The sequence below is a fragment of the Saimiri boliviensis genome, chromosome 18 (assembly GCF_048565385.1).
Source record: "Saimiri boliviensis isolate mSaiBol1 chromosome 18, mSaiBol1.pri, whole genome shotgun sequence".
NCBI classification, from domain to species: Eukaryota; Metazoa; Chordata; class Mammalia; order Primates; family Cebidae; genus Saimiri; species Saimiri boliviensis.
Genome location: NC_133466.1, coordinates 27,158,433 through 27,175,439, shown reverse-complemented (window position 1 = coordinate 27,175,439; position 17,007 = coordinate 27,158,433). Strand labels below are relative to the sequence as shown.

General features: G+C 36.5%; 1 protein-coding gene and 1 long non-coding RNA gene across 6 annotated transcripts in view; one reads left to right on the top strand and one right to left on the bottom strand.

Moving 5' to 3' along the window:
* SAMSN1 (SAM domain, SH3 domain and nuclear localization signals 1) overlaps nucleotides 1-17,007 on the bottom strand; it is a 330,513-nt gene that overhangs the window by 102,629 nt on the left and 210,877 nt on the right. For all 5 annotated transcript variants that reach the window (XM_074389483.1, XM_074389480.1, XM_074389481.1 and 2 more), the window contains 3 exons: nucleotides 16,735-16,821; nucleotides 11,581-11,657; nucleotides 3,292-3,357 (listed from right to left, as the gene is read on the bottom strand). In XM_074389483.1, coding sequence (XP_074245584.1) covers nucleotides 3,292-3,357; nucleotides 11,581-11,657; nucleotides 16,735-16,821 — 230 coding nt within the window. The remainder of the gene's footprint in view (nucleotides 1-3,291; nucleotides 3,358-11,580; nucleotides 11,658-16,734; nucleotides 16,822-17,007) is intronic.
* Nucleotides 1,264-9,485, top strand: LOC141582059 (uncharacterized). Its single transcript, XR_012514905.1, has 3 exons — nucleotides 1,264-1,821; nucleotides 7,450-7,597; nucleotides 8,546-9,485. It is a non-coding gene; the product is annotated as an uncharacterized LOC141582059 (long non-coding RNA).

Sequence of the window (17,007 nt, the reverse complement as noted above, 5' to 3'; positions counted from 1 at the left end):
CAAAAGGTTTTAAACGTTGAGTTGTTAAACCCCTAAATCTTTATTTTTATTCCCTCTTATATAAAAGTGACTAGTCTCTATTCATCACCTAAAACATACTCTAAAAAGATAATTTGTAAGGTCACAATGATCAATAAACGTTTAGAAACTCAATGGACAGTAATAAAACCAATGGGATTATGAACTAGAATTGATCAATGCAAACACGTGAAAACAAATACATTTCACTTCAGAGGTTTATTATACTGCTTTCTTGGAACTATAATTAATTAAAAAGATAATTTTTATGCAAAATAAAATATTGATTGAAGAAATAATTACAGTTGGTGGGAAAACTGCCATGTTGACAATATTTATATATAATTATAATTTTAAAAATTATTATTTTTCAGTGATAGAAACTGAACTTAAACTAAGATTAGATAAGCACTTAAAGTTAGGCAGAATTTTAAAAGTCATAGAATAAATGAGTAATTGAATGAATTAGCTAGTGAAATCAAATATATTCTCCTAGAAGGCCTATAACACATTGACTTATTCATTTATCACATATTTGCTGAGCACCTAATCTATGGGAGATAGAAAGAAGAATGAAATATGTGTCTGCTTGTGATGCACATTGCCTAATATGAGTACTAAGAAAAAGAATCATATGTTTCTCTTCCTAACCTCCTCACTGGAAGGTGACCTCTTTGGGTTCTAGTACTGTTTTGTACATATCAATTCCTAGAATCAGCATAGTCAACATATATATTTTCAAACTGAACAGCTGGCCAAAAATACATCTGGAAAAAAAAAGTTGGTGTGTCATAGAAGAGCTACAAATAAAATTCAAGGATTATTACAGGAGAGAAAGATTGAATAAGGTAAGAGCAGGGAGGGGAAACGTGCTTGGCTAGAGGATTAGCAGGTATTTAAGAAGCTAAGCGGTATAATTTAGGATGTCTAACAAAGCCATTTACGTAATAGTCTTATCCCACCATATAAACACTAAAATCCTTTCAAGTCCTAATAAAATCTTCTAGCTCCTCCCTCCTCTCAAGCAGATTTTGGGGTGCATAATTCAGGTCTTGGAATAATCATGTGCCCTCTGAGAACACAGTAAAAAAGGAAAGGAGTCTTCCAGAAGCCACAAGGGCCTAATTTTCCATAGTAAAATTAAGCGGCAATGTCATGGCCAATTCTCCACTTCTGCAGGGGAAGCCAAGACTGCTCTTTGAAGTAAAGCTTAGGGTCGGTCTTTGAATGTGAAGACACCGCCAAACTCGGTGGGAATTGCCAGGATTACACAAACCAGAGTTGCAAACGAGGGTTGTGTTTATTTAAGGGAAAAGGCCACAGAAGTCACATCTTTCCTACTTCCTGCGTAATATCCTCTGCTCTGAAATTTTGAAGAAGTTTCTAAAACTGCTCATAAGAGCATTTCTCTTTTTCGGTACACCTCCTAGCTGACCAAAAAAATGTCAACAATAGGAAATGTTAAGAGCCAGTATGCAAATTCATCAACTTGTATTAAGTGTCTATTGGATTTTTAGCAAGAAGAGGAGCTATGGATGGAAAATTACACAGTAAAAAAACAACTTTTAAATTTAGGATATGTAATTTAATAGACACAAGAAATGTCAACCAAACCTGGAGTAAGAACCTGCCCTTATGTGTAGACGAATGATGGCTCTTCTTTGAAAATCTGCTTTGTGACTAGGCATGTGAATTTGAGTGAGCCACTTCACCTCTCTGCACTTCAACCCTTCATCTGTAAAATCTAGAATTGGATCAGAGGAATTCATTGTTCCTCCAATATCCTTGGGGACATTTGGCTAGGTAAGTATCTCCTTTTGTTGCTTTACATAAATTCTTGAACCTTAAGAAAATATCAATGAAAAAGTGGGAATGAGCTACTGTTATTCATAGATTATCAGAGTCTGCAGAAATATTCTCTACTCCAAGAGTTTTCTTTATAAATGAGGAAACTGAGATGCAGAAATGTGAATTGAGTGGCCTAAGAGCACAGTTGGTGGTAGATCCAGGTCCCACGATCCAGTTCTCTTACTTCTGTTTCTGATTAAGGCATTTCATAGTCCTCCTAAATGTATAGCTTTATTTTCACCTGAAAGTCCTTTCAGTATTTATTGAGATTCATTTGTTTGTTTCCTACAACTCTTTGATATTTAACTCGTCATTACAAATTCAGACAGCGTGAGAAATAGCAAGGGCAAAGCTCAATAATTTGTTTTAGGAAACAGAAGTAATATTTAAATTGTACCTACTGGTCACCTCTTCCTCCTACCTAGAACAATTTAGACATCTCTTAGACCAAAAAAAGAAAGAAAGAAAGAAAAAAACTATAGTTGAAAAGAAACTGTTATAAAAACTTAGATGTTAATAGCATGTTAATAATAATGGGGAAGAGAGAGCTATAAAGATATTAAAACTTTTGTATTCATACCTACATAAAGAAATGTGATTTACCAAAAGTAGTTATTTGTCACAAAATTACCATTACATTTTGGGAAGCAATAGTCAAATAAGTTGCATACATTAGCTTATAGTGTTACCAAACCATCTAGAATAACAACTACAAACATTAGGTTATAGTGTTACCAAACCATCTAGAATAACAACTACAAATAATAATTATAGTTGATTCAGATCTGTAATGCTATAATACCTGTCAACGTATATGAATACCTTGGAAATTTGCCAGACCTTCTAAAACATGTCCTTTCTATGAACCTCTATTTAGCAATATCTCAACAAGGAGAGGAAGGCAGTTGATGTGATTTTAATATCATAAGGGGGAGCTGGCACAGAGAGATACTTTTTAAAAAAAGGTTTTATTATATTTCATTCTATGGACCATAATCCAATTAATTAATTGATTCCTGTTGTCACACACTCATGCTGTTTCCAAGTTCTCTTTTTTAGCAATGCTACAGTGATGTACACTTCTCCCAGAAATGTGAAATAGCACCAATTTCTCCCCAAATTAGAAGATAGGCTTTTTAACATTATACATTTTTTCCTATCTCAGGAAAAAATGCTACATTTTAGAGAAAATTTTTTATATAACCTATCCTTCTTTGAAGAAAATGCTTTATGCTCCTTTTAGATCAGAAAACCATTACGCAATAAGGACAAACCTCTTTTTATATTCTTTAGAAACACTTCCATGTGGCAGCTAAAAACAAACATAATAAAGAACTATACAAAACAGTGCTTGCGGCATTAAAATGATTGGAAAAGAGATGGAAAATCCACTTAAATAGTTATATCTGGGGAGAAATGTCTCACCATTTCATCAAGAGTAGGCTCAACATGTCGTTGATAGTGAAATGGACTCCAACATTCAGAGGTAACCTTAGAAATTAGAAAAGGAAAAAGAGACAACTCATGTTAACATTCTTTAAAAAACAAAACCAAAAAAACTCCACAAAGCTATCAAACTAATTGGGAAAGGATTCATTGTCTTAATTAGAAATAACTTTCTTTTTATTGAAGCACACTGATTAGTTTCATTAGTGACTTCATCTGTATATACATACATATAAAGACAAATATGGAATATGTATGCATATGTAGAGTATATACACATTATATATCCATATATGTGTCTGTGTGATATGTGTGTCTGTATGTATTAGATTTACTCCTCGGCCTTCACATAGTGCACTCCCAATCCATCATCTCACATCTAGAAGGGCTGGTGGAAAGAGAGGATCCGGAATGTTTTATGAAGCAGCCCACTGTAATCCCTTAGCGCTCTACATTATTAGGTACACAATGAGCATCCATTTTAGAAACTCTGATTGAGTTTAAATGTAAATCAAATATACATTTGGGGTTGGGTAAAATATCAAGTCATAGTGTGGGATATCATTTATTACATTTGGTATCTGTCCCTGCAAGCTTCTTACTGCCAGCTTCTACACCTTTTTAAAACTTTACATACCTGGTATCAAACAATTTCTACCAAGGGCACTCCAAGACTTCAGCAAAGGGCATTTGATGGAGTCTATAACAGGTAATAAAACAGTGGTGTGGTCTGAATATTTGTGTTGCCCCCAAATTCATATGTTGGAATGTAATACATAATGTGATAGTGTATAAATCCATTTTCACATTACTGTAAGGAAATACCTAAGACTGGGTAATTTACAAAGAAAAGTTGAATTTGCACACAGTTCTACAGGCCGTACAAGAAGCATAGTGAATTCTGCTTTGGGGGAGGCCTCAGGAAGTCTCCAGTCATGGTGGAAAGCAAAGGGGGAGCAGGTATTCCTACACGTCAGGAGCAGGAGCAAATGAGTGGAGGGGTAGGTGCTACACACTTTCGAACAACCAGATCTCATGAGAACTCACTCATGATCTGAGCACCTTCATAATCCCATGATCTAACCACCTTCTACCAGGTCCCACCCACCTCCAACATTGGAAATCACAACTCAACAGAAGATTTGGGCAGGAACACTTATCCAAATGATATCAGATAGTATTAAGAGGTGGGACTTTTGGGGAAGTAACTATGTCATGAGGGCAAGGAATTAGAGCCCTTATAAAAGAGGTTGAAGGGAGCTGCCTTGCCCTCTTTTTGAAGCAGACACTGAATCTGTTGGTGCCTTTTCTTGGACGTCTCAGCCTCTGGAGCTGTGAGCAATACATTTCTGTTGTTTACAAAGTACCTAGTTTAAGGTATTTTGCTATAGCTGCCTGAAAGAACTAAGACAAAGGTGATTTCAAATTTCATCCTGAGGGGATTCTGCAATGAGTTTAAGAGAAATTTAGAGAGAGGAAAATATGAATATTCACTAAACATCTTCTGGGAGTAGTATACATATGCTCCTTTACTTAATATTTATGACAATTGCAAGAAGTTTTATCACTATTTTACACATAAGGAAATTGAAGCACAGAGAATTTAAGCAACCAGTTTAAAGTCAGAGTTTTTACTCATATAAAGTTAAAGCAAGTTTGGTTTCCATAAAGTCCAAACCTCAGCAGAATTCTGGAGTTCTAGCACACAAAATATAGCCAAAGAACAAGAGGTTTGAAGCAGAAAACTGACAGAGTAGCTGAAGTGACTGATACAAGTGCTAAGTGACTGGGTTTTATTTTTGCCACTGTGTGTAACCTGTGGGTTCTTAAAAGACTAGGCCCACATGTTCAGGTTTGTTACATTTTAAGGATGCGACCTAGTACCCAGGGCTTGACACAGTGTATAAGAATGCATTTACTAGCCATTTTCTGAGTTGCATAATTCCTTTTTAAAAATGAGTGGGAATGATGCTAAGGAATACCAGGTAAGTCCTCTAACCTTTTAGGTGATCAAAAAGGAAAATACCTATACATATGTAGAGTTCATTCTTACAAATCATTTGTTAGAATCAGGCATTTCCTCTTCTTTAAATAAAAGTTAAAATGTAGAGTTGCTTAAACTCTCTTCCTTTCTCTAAAAGTGAAAGTACACTTATCATAGATACAGTATAACTTTGGATAAGGAAATGAGAAAATCCAATATGATCTTAATTTTATTTCATCAGAAATAAAAGATTTGGATTCCATGTTAACATCCTATGTTTCTTTAGCAACAACTGAAGCCACTCTTTAAAGTCTTTTACTGTTAAAGAAAGGAGATTAGATTGTTTCTCAAGATAACTAAATACAGACCTATATTATTTCTACCTGCAAAATAAGTTATAATCTTGGTATTTGAAAGTAGAAAACTTCTTTGTCTATAACCTCAAAATAGTATTAGGTAGTTCTAATGGTTTTAAAATACACTCACAAATTCTTTTACACTGAAGAGGTCTTCAGAAGGTGGATCATAATACTGCTCCCCACCCTTAGTGTGAGACGGATGTAGTGAGTTGCTTCTAAGAAACAGAATAAAATAGAAGTAATGATGTTTAACCTCTGAAATGAGGTCTTAAAAGGAATTGTGGCCTCTTCTTGTTCAGTGTCTTAGATACTCACTCTGGGGAAACCAAATGCCATTCTGTGAAGAAACACAGCCTCATGGATAGACCAACATGGCAAAGAACATATCTCTGTAGTCAACTCCCAGAAAAACACTGAAGTCACCTGTCTACAGCCATGAGAGGGAGTTAAAAACAAACCCTACAGCCGCAGTCAAGCCTTCAAATAACACCTTGATTATAATCACAAGAGAGACTCCCCAACTTCTGATCCACAGAAACTGTGAAATAATATTTTTTGTTTGTTTTAGGCCCCTAAATTTGGGGGCAATTTGTTACGCATCAATAGAGATGTATGACTAATACAAGAGTTAGTCATACAATTGATAAGAAAATACTTAAAATAAGAAACATTGATCAATACATAATATCACTATTTCATCATAATATTATCACATCATAAAGATTATCATTTGGTTGACACTGGCAGGCACTATTGAGCCATCTGTCACTTTGGACTCTTGTTTTTGTTTCCACCTCTTAGTTTTTGTTCACACTTTTGTTTAGAACTGCCTCAAATCGGTCTGATAAAACCTAATGAAAGACCTATGTCTCCTGCTTGTTAATATACCGCAGCATAAGCTTAGATTATTTCTCCAGCAACCCAGTGTTGTGACCTCAGTTAAGCTCATGAAAGACTGGTGTCATTTTGTCCAGTCTACACACACATCCCCAAAATGGTGTGCCATGTTAGATATAGCTTTAAGTTTGTATATAGCCAATGGGATGTGTGTAGCCAATATTATTTGTTAGTAATCCAATTTTCATCCTAAGGACTAAACGACTAACTCTAAATGCTGGTTACACTACATGTGAACCTAAGGAGGCTAGTCTAGTTTGTACAGTAAGAGGTGAGTCTAGACCAGGCATCCCCAAACCTTTTACACAGGGGGCCAGTTCACTGTCCCTCAGACTGTTGGAGGGCCGACACATACTGTGCTCCTCTCCCTGACCACCAATGAAAGAGGTGCCCCTTCCTGAAGTGCGGCGGGTGACTGGATAAATGGCCTCAGGGGGCCGCATGCAGACCGCGTGCCGTAGTTTGGGGATGCCTGGTCTAGTCACTGTTTAACTCTGTGGACATAGTTGTCTGATTGCTTATGTAAAACAGAGTTTAGCATTCACAAAAGTGACTATATTAAAAATAAGTTATCAGGAATGTATTCTGCTTTGAGGAACAGAAAAACCAACAGTAGTGGCTTGAACAAGTATGGAGCTTATGACTCTGTAAAATAGAAGAGTCATAAGCCTCTGCAGACATAGGCTTTCCAACCTGGGTACAGCTTCTCAAAGATGTCCTCAGTGAATTAGGCTCTATGGATGTGCCTGCTCCACCGTCCTTCATGTGTGCCTTTGCCTCATAGCTGGAAGATAGCTGCTGAGTTACCAGGTATCACATCCAGCTCCAGGCAGAAAAGAGAGAAAAAGACAAAGTTTTATCTTCATGAGACTCTGTTTTTTTTTTTTTTTTTTCCAGAAAAGAAAGTCCTCCTCAGGAATTTCTAACTATATTTCATTGGCCACAGCTGGATTCCATGGCCACCCCTAACTACCAGGAGGCTGAGAATTCAAATGATGAACCTTGCAGTCTCCATAGAGAAGGACATCAAGAAAGAAATTGATGGGTGTGGAATGATTTAACCCTTAATACTTTAATAGCTGCCATAGAAGGGAACCTCAAGGTTGAGGGGATGTTATGTATATGTCTATACATAGATACATATGTATTTTTTATTAATTAATTTAATTAGCAACATTTTTTCTCACTTAAGGAGCTCAGAAAACAAATGTTTTAGTTCCGTCCTGGGTAGAGGTGCTTGACAGTGCTTAATATCACCAGCACTGAAGGTAATAAATGTTATCTCTCTTTTCTATCATGAATATGAATGATACTCTGAAGGCTGAATGCAACCTAAGAATTTACGTGAGAAATGAGGCATGCAACACTTTTGAAAATATATTAGCCCAAAGTCTGTATTACTGCATATTTTATACCCGTTTTAATATGCTACAAAAGGTTTCAGCCATCAACTGAATGCTGCCAGAGAAGAACAAACAAGAACAAGAATGCAAAAATAAATGCTGGGAGTCAGGTTTTCCCAAGATGTTCTTTATGGCTGATGTAATGATCACAGTACTAAGCAGACTGCTTTGCTTCAAACTCTACCCATCAGCACTTCTTCCATAAGTCTGGTTCTCCAGCAAGTTTATCCTGGGCCAAGTATGCAGAAATATACATGGGGCAAAGTGGGTTCAGGAGAAAGCGTTCCATCAACTTCTCTTGTCCCTGCCACCTGATTCTTTGTAACTTCTTCCATACCTGAGATCTTCTCTTCCATTTTGAGAACATAAAGGAAACATGTTTGTTAAGTACTTTCTGACTGGGAATTAGACATTTAATTCTGATCATTTGTAGTGTTTGAAATATATTTTGTAGGCATAGTCATATAATTATAAAATGTTTTACAATCTACAAACTTTATCCCATGTTACTAATATTCAGGAAATAACCATAGAAATATATTTACACTAAGATACTATTCATTATTTTAACTTTTTCTATTTTTACACAGTTTTAAGAAATTCTACAATGAATGTGTATCATCTCCACAATAGGGAACAAAAATCAACTTCACTTTTTCCGGAAGGCTGTTGTCTTTCAAGATCATACCTAAGCCAAGTTTGAGTTTATAAAGTGAAAATCACAAGATATCACATCTGTGAACAAGTATTCATGGCCATAATTTGGACATTTGTTGTCTCCAACCTTCATGTTGAAATTTGACCCTCAGTATTGGATGTGGGGTGATATGGTTTGGTTGTGTCCTCACACAAAATCTCATCTTCAATTGTAATCTCCATAATTCCCACATGTCATGGGCAGCATCAGTTGGAGGCAACTGGATCATGGGGGCAGCTTCCCCCATGCTGCTCTCATGATAGTGAGTGAGTCTCATGAGATCTGATGGTTTTATAAGCTTCTGGCATTTCTCCTGCTCACGCTCACTTCATACTGCCACCCTGTAAAGAAGGTGCCTGCTTCTCCTTTGCCTTCTGCCATGGTTTTAAGTCTCCTGAGGCCTCCCCAGCCATGCATAACTGTGAGTCAATTAAAACTCTTTTCTTTATAAATTACCCAGTCTCAGGGATTTTTTCATAGCAGTTGCGAGAGTGGACTAATACAGAGGCCTCATGGCAGGTTTTTTGTTTATGGGGCTGGATCCCTCTACAGATTAATGTTCTCCCTAAGCGGTGAGTTTTCACTCTATTAGTTCCTACGTGGGCCAGCGGTTTCAAAGGGCTTGACACACACCTCCCACTGCCTTGCTTCCTCTTTTGCCATGGAATCTCTGCCCCCCACCCTTTACCTTCAACCATGAGTGGAAGCAGCCCAAGGCCCTCACCAAATGCAGATGCCCAATCTTGAACTTTTCAGCCATCATAACTGTGACTCAAATAAACCTTTTCTTTATAAACTACCCAGTCTCAGATATTTCTTTATTGTAACACAAAATGGACAACCAACTCTCTTGAATTCAAGAGTTTCATGGCTTATATACTGAACATTGTCACATAAAAATACCATTTCCTAGACTCCAATCATGATGATCCAGTTGAACAGGAGGATGGCACCAAAGTCTGCCTTTTTAAGTGATACTCCAGTTGAGTCTGATATAGACAGTTCCCAGGGTACAATTGGAGAAACACTTATCTGATAGTCATTTGTTAATTGACGGAAGGCCAAGTTTCATGACATAGTCCGTCTTACACCCACTGACAAGCCAGTGTCCCACTCACAGCAGCTTCTCCATCTGACAATAGCTCCCTCCCTTCCCCATCTTTCAACACATAAATTGCATCCACTTCTCCTTAGTCACAAGAAGTTAAAAAATTAATATTTTGCATAATACTCCTTGTTAAACTATTCTGTCATAAAGATAAGTGTGTCTTAGTTAAATTCAATTGAATGTCTACTATGAATATATTATAAAATTTAGATAAGACCAGTGCCTACTCCCAAATGAGGATCTAGATTAGATGGCTCCTGCTTGTCTGTCACTACGTATGAATTCCTTCAATCTTTAGTGATAGACTACATGGCACAATTGAATGCTTACCATTCTGGAAGCACCATTTCTTAGCCAAATTTAACCACTAGGAGCATTGAAGTTAGGGTAAAGATTTATCTTCAACCATTTTCTTCTAAGAACTTCCTACGTTACTTTCTTCTTTCCAAGAGACGGGTCTAATTTTTCTACTAAAAACCTACAGAAGGATTTCTCTTGGCATAAGTCGTGTCTAGGGAGCTCTTCCAGTAAACCAGCTGTTATTTTTCTCCTGGCTATCAGACAATGATTCACTTAGATATTATATCTGAGGTCTCATCTGAATTTAGGAAAATGAGACTGTGTGTTTCAGAGATAATCTTCCAGCTGTGCTCGTACAAGTGTCATTAAGTCCTTGCAAAGAGTAAGGGGAGAAAGAGGGTGAGGGGAAGAAGAGAAAAGAGGAGCAATAACAACCAATGAATTTTTAAAAGTATGCTTTAACTAGCAGACATAGAACTGCACTGTTTTAATGGCATGCTTCACTGAATCCTCATGAAAGTACCAAGATTTTTTATACACATATTTTCCAGATGATAATAGAAGCAGAGAGAGTCTAAGTAAATTGCACAATGCCAGATAGCTACTAACAGTCAAAGGAAGATTCAGATTGAACTCTGATTTCAGAGCTCTCATCCATGCACTGAGGGGGAACTCACTGGGAGACGGTGCTCAGGCAATGTGTTAGCATGTCTTGTAGCATAGTCTATCATTCTGGTAGCATCAGAGCAGCCAGTAGAAACTGCAGTGGATCAAAATCATGATCTACCATCTAATTCATTGGAGAGCCTCCAACAACCTCAGGAATCAGGCTGGATTTAGGAATGTGAGCTCCTTTTCCTCACCAAATCAGCACTTTACAATTCATATGCTACGTACCTTCTACCTACTGCACCAAGGAAGGTCAGTTCTAAATTTTCTAATAAAACTATCAGAATGATTAAAGAGAACTTCATGGCCATCAGAAAAAATATCAAAAGTAAGTCTGATGCCTGAATTGGCCTTGTTGACTCATATATACCCTTTCTTGTTATAGGGTGAAGGCAAGTATTTGGCTATTGATTGATATTATGTTATTATTATTAGGGAGGCCAAACATTCAGACGTTTTTAATTGCCCAAACTCCTGGGCTAATTAATGCAATTTTTAGAGGGATTGGTCAGGACCTTCAGTATATGTTTTTATAGAAGTGCTGAACATAGGTCTTGACAGAGAACATTGCAGTATATTAATTTAATATTCCCAGAGTTACTTATCAAAAGGCTGTACAGCATGATGTTTTGCAAAATCAAAATAGTTCATTATCTTACATCATTTGATTTTTTTAATCTGTATTTCAATTCACAGGGACATACGCATATCAATTATAAAACAACCTATAATAACTAAATACAAAATAGCTACAAGACTGTCTAAATATTGTATACTATTTCTAATATATTACGGAGCTGAGTAACAAGATGATTTTCTCAAAACATGCAAATGCTGATTATTCACATTACCTGACAGGAAGTTCCTTGTAGTGTTTTTCCTTGAAGAGTATGCATGCTGTTACTTATAAAATCATCTTCATTTATATCTAAGAAAAGAGATAACTGTTATATACAGATTATCAGAAATTATAGGATTTAGGAAGTTTAGGTACAATTTAATACTCATGTTTTTATTTAGTCTGTAAGGCATTACATTGGCTAGGTCAAAAATTTGTTTCTTAAATATATGCTATTTTTACAAGAAACAGATCAAAATAAAATAGAAATTTAACAAAATAGGGATGCCCCTGATCAACTGTGTTTCTGAGGAAGCAACAGAAATTCACTGTGACTCCCTTTCTTTCTTGGTAATAATAGGATTGTGGACTAGCAACAAAAGCCACTTCTAACTCCAAAATGCTGCGATTCTATGCAGTTAGCACCTCACCTGTTTCTATTAAACTAAGCTTTCCACCCCCGGCATTTTGAGCTTCATTAGCTTAGGTCTTCTCAACATGAATTATTTATGTCCAAATTGTTCTATGCATGCTTTAGTAAAAGCTTTGCAATGTAGCATCCATTTGCTTGCAGCTAAATGAAACCTTTTCAAAACTAGCAGCACTTCCCTTTTAGCTCCTGTAAAAGGGAGCTTCATTTATTTAAGTCTGAAATATATGGCATTTTAAATGGGGACAAGACTTTATGGGTCGCTTAATCTAAGCCTCTTATTTTACAGATGAGGGGAGTGTGACCCACAACATCACCTGGTCACTAGGCCAGTGAGTTTTCCTTTCACTTTCACTCCTGTTTATTTGCAACCATTGCTTCAGTTTTCCACTATTCCTCATTCTCATATTCTGAAGGGAAGCAGGGACAGGCAAGTCCTATCTTCCACGCACAGTAAAAAAAATAGGTGCAGATTTTTCACCAGATCTCCATCATAGCTATAGTTCAAAGATACGTTAAAATCACAGCACAATCTCAAAGTTATTTGCACCAATAACTTAATATTTAAAATGAGAGTAGCCATACAACAGGATTCCAGAAAGTACCTAAGTTTTAAAATGAGCTGATTTTGTAATCGGGTTCTTTGAATCAAGAATTTAAGTCACAGGGTCAGGCCGCTAGAAGCTGAGCTTCAGCAGCTTGGTTTTTATTTTCTGTCTTGAGGAAAACAGCTATTGCCTCCCTTCTTTTATTCCTTTCCATCCTGTCTCTTTTAATCACCTTTTTACAGGAATTTTGGATAACTCCTTCTATCAGCGTTCTTCTGGGTATAGAAAAAGAACAGTAAAGTGGCCTCCTGTGTTCTAGAATTTGGAATCAAGCTGAGGAAACAAGATACGAATATGTGCGATGCACTTACATAACACCGCAAAGCAGAAAAACGAGTGATTCATATACTATACTGTGGGGAGAGATTGCCATGACTCAGAGAACTTGTAGAAGAAACAGGGCCAGAATGGAAGCTTAAAGAATGGAGATAGTTTAAAAAGGTGGAAGAACAGGAAAAGATATAAATATAGCAGTGATGCCATGAACATTGGCCTGTCATGCAGCAGAAGTGGAGCATGTTTAATTAAGTGTAGAGGTTGAGGCTGGTGAGGCCAGAGAGCAGTCCTGGATATAGAGTAAGAGGGCTGGATAGGTGCTGAGACCAACTTTTAACAGACCCTGAGTACCAGGTGGAAGAACTGAGGCATAAACCTTTAGATCAATGTTGTAAATATAAATATCTACAGGAAACAAACATATAACTAAGTGAAGTTAATGAGATCAAGAAGGCAATGGGAATTCTACAGGGAGCTTAAGGTCCAATTCCCCAGCTAAAGTGCCATCGCACTCAGCCAAGAAGATTTATTTTTAAATTAACATTGCAGCAGTATAGGTGAAGTTAATGTTTCTCTTACTGCTAACACTGTTTTCTGACTTTCTCTGTTCCCTCACTTCCCTTACTAACATATGCTATTTTTCCCCAGATTTTTCTTGTGGAATAGTCTGTCACACTTATGCTAATTGATTGTAAAATTTCTGAATCTCCAAATGTTTTGTTTCCTTTTTATTATTTTTAAAATGCTGATTCATTTTTATTCTTTGTACTTTTTGGTCTAAATACGAAAACTCTGTTCTTGAAATTATATTTAATTAAATCATAAGTTAATCTTGGGTAAACTCCAATTCACAGATTCAAAGTTTGCTCTTCTTAATTCTTTTTTCTAAACACAGCCAAAATAAATTTAAACATTTTAAAAATTGACGTTAACTTGCTAAAATAAATATTATAAACATTCTTCCCATTTATAATGCTGAAAAATTAACAATTAACCTGAATTACAGATAAATTTCTCTTGACACCTACACTATGCCAATTTTTTAATAGTAAAGTCCTAAGCACTCAATTTATTCTATATTATTTCACAGATGTAGTCTCTTTTAATAGAACAGATGTAGGCTTAGATTAAAATCTCCTTAGAAGAAGGAAATGGACTAGATAAACTAAAAATATTATGCATCTGGAACTCAACTTATTCTGATAAATTTGGTCTTAATCTATATAGTACAGTCATGTTGTTGATCTATGGATTAATACACCAGACACAAATCCTAACTAAATATAGCCTATGGAATTTTTTCATCAGGTCCCAATACTCTTTTGGGCTGAAATGCTATTAATATAATGTGTCGTGTAGAAATATCATTTTGAAATTGAGGAAAATTGCCTTTTCTTGGCCTTGAATTTTATAAGACTGCTTAGGAGTTAATGTCACTCCTACAGTTTATTTCCCTACATATTTTCTATTTTATTGAAGCTATCGTTACAATTTCATCATTAGTGTCTAATAAAATCATGTGCTGTGGATGATAGCAAAGATGCACTTTCACATCTTTATCTCACTGAACTCTGCAGACTGCCTATCCCCAGGCACAGTAAACTACTACTAAGTAATTATGCAATTAACAGCTAAGAAGGAGTGTTTAAAATGAGAAAGAAATATTTTAGGTTAATACATAGGTCACTAATTACTTAGAAATACTCTGAGCTTTCCAAATGAAACTACTATACCCATAAAATTTGAGCCTACAACTTGTGGCCTTGAATTTCTCCCTTCAATTTATAATGTTACAGACAGCCTTGGTCTCAGGCCATCAATTCTTCCTAGCATGGCATTAATCGCTAGGAAATGTCCTGGGACTCAACTGCTACTGCTGAAATGTCGGCTGAACCTCTTGGACACACACACATGCACACATACTCACTGAACACACATGGTCATTCAAGAACCTGAGAAATAGCAAAGCTGGGACAAATTCTGTAAGGGCTTTCTTTCTTCCTCCTCTGACAAAGCCCTCAGAAGCAACTCACCTAAGGCCAAGATTCTTGGCTGCTTTGTCAATTTAGCTATAACAGAATTCTCTGCCCATTATTCCTAATTTAACACAACACAACAAAACAAAAAATACTTAAGAGAAAGGTAATTTTAGGCAATAGAATACTTAAAGAAATTTATGAAAAAATTTATATCTAAAATAGTCTAAACATAGTTACACCTTCTTTAGCCATAGATCAACATACAATAATCTAAAATACAACATGTGCATATAGAGGAATTAATAGATAAATGATTGATGGATGAATAGAGAAACTGATAAAGAAATGTTTGATTAACTGACTGAAGATGTGGATGCATATAGCTGGTATCCACGTGGTGAAGACAGAGTCCAATCCAAATATGATAGAGAGGGAGGCGAATGAAGCAAGGTGGCTGAATAGAACCTTCAGGAATCATCCCTCTCACATGACCAACTTGAACAACTATTCACACAAGAAAGCACCTCCATAATATCCAAAAATCAGGTGAGTGATCACAGTACCTGGTCTAACATCATATCCATGAAAGAGGCACTGACAAAAGTAGGAAAGAGTTTTGGATTGCTGACTCCACCCTCCTCCTCTACCTCTGGTAGCAGCCTCATGGTGCTGAGAGAGAATCTTGGTGCTTGGGGAAGGAAAATCAAAGCTATTGTGGGACTTCACATTGACCTCAGTGCTGTCTCTCACAATGGAAAGCAACACAGGGCAGAATTCAGCCGTCAACCACAGGGGAGCATATAGACTAGCTCCCAAGTTCTGTCTAGCCCCACAACAGTAGACTGAGGCACTTTGGGGTCCTAAGTAAACTTGAAAGGCAGTCCAGGCCACAGGGACTGAAATTCCTGGGCAAGTCCTGGTGCTGTGCTGGGCTCAAAGCCAGTGGAATTGAGGTGAACATGATCTAGTAAGTCATCAGGAGGGGTGGCCAAAGGAATGTTTGGATCACCCCTTTTCCAACCCCAGGTAGCACAGCTTGCAGCCCCAGGAGAGACTCCTTCCTTCTGCATAAGGAGAGGACACAGCAGAGTTAAAAAGGACTTTGTCTTGCAGCTTCGATACCAACCCAGCCACAGTAGAATAGGGCACCAGGCAGACTCCTAAGTTTCCCATTCCATTCTTCATTCCCAGGTGAAATTTCTAGACTCTTAAATCATCAATAGCTAATGTAATCAAATTTTTCTTGTTCCAGTAACCTGTGGGGGTGAATACCAAGCAGATCGACTTCTGACACTGTTTTCATCTTTCTAAACCCTTAAGACTTTGTTTCATTACTTGCCTTCCCAAAGTAATTTTAATTATGAAATCACTTATTATTAATATGTTATTCTATATCTGACTGCTAATTTGCTCTCCTAGAAATTTTTAAATTGTAACATGACCTAATTTTACATTCATAATCAAGGTTATTTCTCTTAAAATTTTTAAAGAAAACCTAACCGTAACTATTAACATGTTGATGTTATCTTTATAGAGAGTTTCTGCATGTTCTAATTTTTAATATATTTTAAAATTCTTTTGTAAATTAAAACTTTCAATTTTCTTTTCAATTGGTTCTTTGCTTCAGCAGGCAACTTAAGAAGATCCCACTTCCTTTTTATACATGTGTCTATGTGACATATCAACATATATGTACATGTATGTATTAATAGTTTATAATAATACATATTATATTCTGTCTTCTTTGGTTTTCCTTTTTAAGTAGAACACAATGTTCTGCTTATTTTCATGGCGGAAGATGTAAATTTTTCTTACCTGCCCTTTAAACTACTTTGGGAAAATGCAAAGTCAGCTGAACTAAATTTAGCAGTTACCTTTTAGCTGACAGGGCCTTCTGATGTGGGAATCATTCTTATGCTTGCTGAGTTCCTGCCAGGTTTTGTCATTCACAGTTTTTCCTTCTAAAGTGAAGCAAAGAATTGGTTAGCAGAATTCATAGTAACATTTGTCCAGTAAGTATAAGACATTTGAAATCAAAACAAGTTCAGCATGGGGGTTTGGAAATTGGTAAGTGATATATCTTAAGAGAGCTCTGTGGCCCATTCTAGGGAGTTCTAGTCCTTCATGGACAAATGCAGGTACCCTGT